General features: G+C 38.5%; 1 protein-coding gene across 1 annotated transcript in view; it reads left to right on the forward strand.

Annotated features, from left to right (window-relative positions):
- The window catches only part of map2k5 (mitogen-activated protein kinase kinase 5), a gene marked incomplete at its 5' end in the record, with an annotated part of 46,255 nt that overhangs the window by 16,845 nt on the left and 27,352 nt on the right, over window positions 1-2,058 (forward strand). The window contains one exon of the mRNA XM_010776286.1: window positions 1,021-1,050. Within this exon, the coding sequence (XP_010774588.1) occupies window positions 1,021-1,050 (30 nt within the window). The remainder of the gene's footprint in view (window positions 1-1,020; window positions 1,051-2,058) is intronic.

Here is a 2,058-nt window from a genome sequence, read left to right on the forward strand (position 1 = left end):
GTGGGTGTGTGCATTAAGCCAAATGAAATGGCTCTAAGTCCCATTACATTTGGATTGATCTTCAGCCTGCTAGTTGGTCTATTTATGTTCAAGGAAAAACTGTGAGCGTTTTGACTTTTTAATAACATAATGTTGCCAATAAGCTGCCCTTGACCAAGATGAAAAATGCTCACCCCGTGTGATTTGCCAAAGAGAGCTGTCACCCCACCCCCAGCCAGAATAACACACACACACACACACACACACACACACACACACACACACACACACACACACACACGCACACATTCCATACAACCGTCCCACAATCCTGTCCTGCCTCTCTTCATCCCACCATTTTATTGCCCGCAGGTGGTAATCGTGGGGGGTTATTAACTAATAGCTGGTGTTGTTTGATGAGGAAGTGTAATCAGCAGGTGGGCACTAAGCTTACCCCAAAGACAGAAAGTCCCACATTCGGTAGGCTTCAGCGGCTTTAACAGCATTTTCCTTCTGTATCTTCAATTTCATGTCATTAAGACACTGACAATGGAAAGGCCTGAATACATTTAATGCAATTTTCTCTTACTAAAAACATGGATATGTTCATCAATCATAAATGCCTCTCTAGTTCATTGGGGTTCCAATCCAGCTGCCATACAAGACATTCTACCTTTTTGAAGCATCATTTGTGAGATAACATTTGACGCAGGGTTAACATTTCTGAGGACCCTGTGCTAGGTGTGTACACACTTACACTCTGCATGCATCACGTTCTATCCTCCACACGGACCAAAGTTCCCTTATATTATTATTTACATTATCCCTATTAGCATTGGATTTAAATCTGAAATATTGCCAAAAAGGCGCTTTTTCTTTTTGCTCCTTGGCCAGTGTCTTATTGGTCATGTCTCAGTGAAAAGCAAAAACCTGTTTTACATGTATTTACAGATATTGCCACAGTACTGATGAAACCTTTTCCAGCTTTTATTTTATTTTAAATGTCTAAAGAAAATAATTTTTTCTTTCTTCTTTACACAGTTGGCGCTAGGCATGTTCCCCTATCCACAGGTGAGTTCATTTCAGTCTCTAATTATTGAATTATTTGTAGGCTAATTGTTTTTATGGCATCTCTACTTAAAAATATCCATGTATTTGGCGGTGATGAAAGATGACACTATCAGAAATCCTGAAAAAATGTTTAACAACATTTTTGCTATAAATAATTATCACTAATAATGATCTACTGTTTCTTAATGCTTTTTATGTTGCTGTTTTGTTCATCGTCTTTTCATTTATATGAAACCTTTTATGCTGCCCTCTTTGCCAAGACTGGCCGTTTCTCAATGTCGAGTAGCGCCGAAGGACTGTTTAAATGCATGTTAAATGCCCAGCATTCGGCGCCACTCGATGACGTAGTATACTTGAAATAGTGGCTCTGCAGCATGTATACTCGACATTGAGAAACAATTGAGTCATCCTGGAAAGATATAGCTTAAACAAATTAAATAGTGAGGTACTCATCATGCTTAAAGGTGCTTGAGTAAGACCGAAACTAGAGATGTCCCGATCCGATCACGTGATCGGGGATCGGAGCCGATCACGTGATTTTCAAAAGATCGGAATCGGGAGAAAAAAATCGGGGTAATAAATACTTTTTTTTATTTTTTTTGTATTCAATGTTACAAAACAAAAATGACCATGTTCAAGTCTTAAAGTCATCCTGAGGCCTTAGTTTTGGTTTCAAATTACACAACATCATGTATGTGTTGCTTCTTTGGGGCTTGTTTTCATAGACCTGGTTGCTTATTTCTCTCAAATCTGGCAACAGAGTGGGCAGGGCGCAGTGTCTAATTGTAGCAGTAAGCTAACGAGTACTGATAAGCTTTATTTTGTTTTGATCCAATGCTGCACAACTGAACTGATCCAATGCTGCTGTGAAAAAAAGAAGCTATATCCATGTTGGATAGAATATCCAATTTAAATAAAAAAATAACCTTAAGGGACAACTTGAATGCTTTTTTTTTTCTTAATGCATTGCATAAAGATCGGATCGGGAAAAATCGGTATCGGTAAATT

The sequence above is a fragment of the Notothenia coriiceps genome, unplaced genomic scaffold (assembly GCF_000735185.1).
Source record: "Notothenia coriiceps isolate Sejong01 unplaced genomic scaffold, NC01 NC01_scaffold00016825, whole genome shotgun sequence".
NCBI classification, from domain to species: domain Eukaryota; kingdom Metazoa; phylum Chordata; class Actinopteri; order Perciformes; family Nototheniidae; genus Notothenia; species Notothenia coriiceps.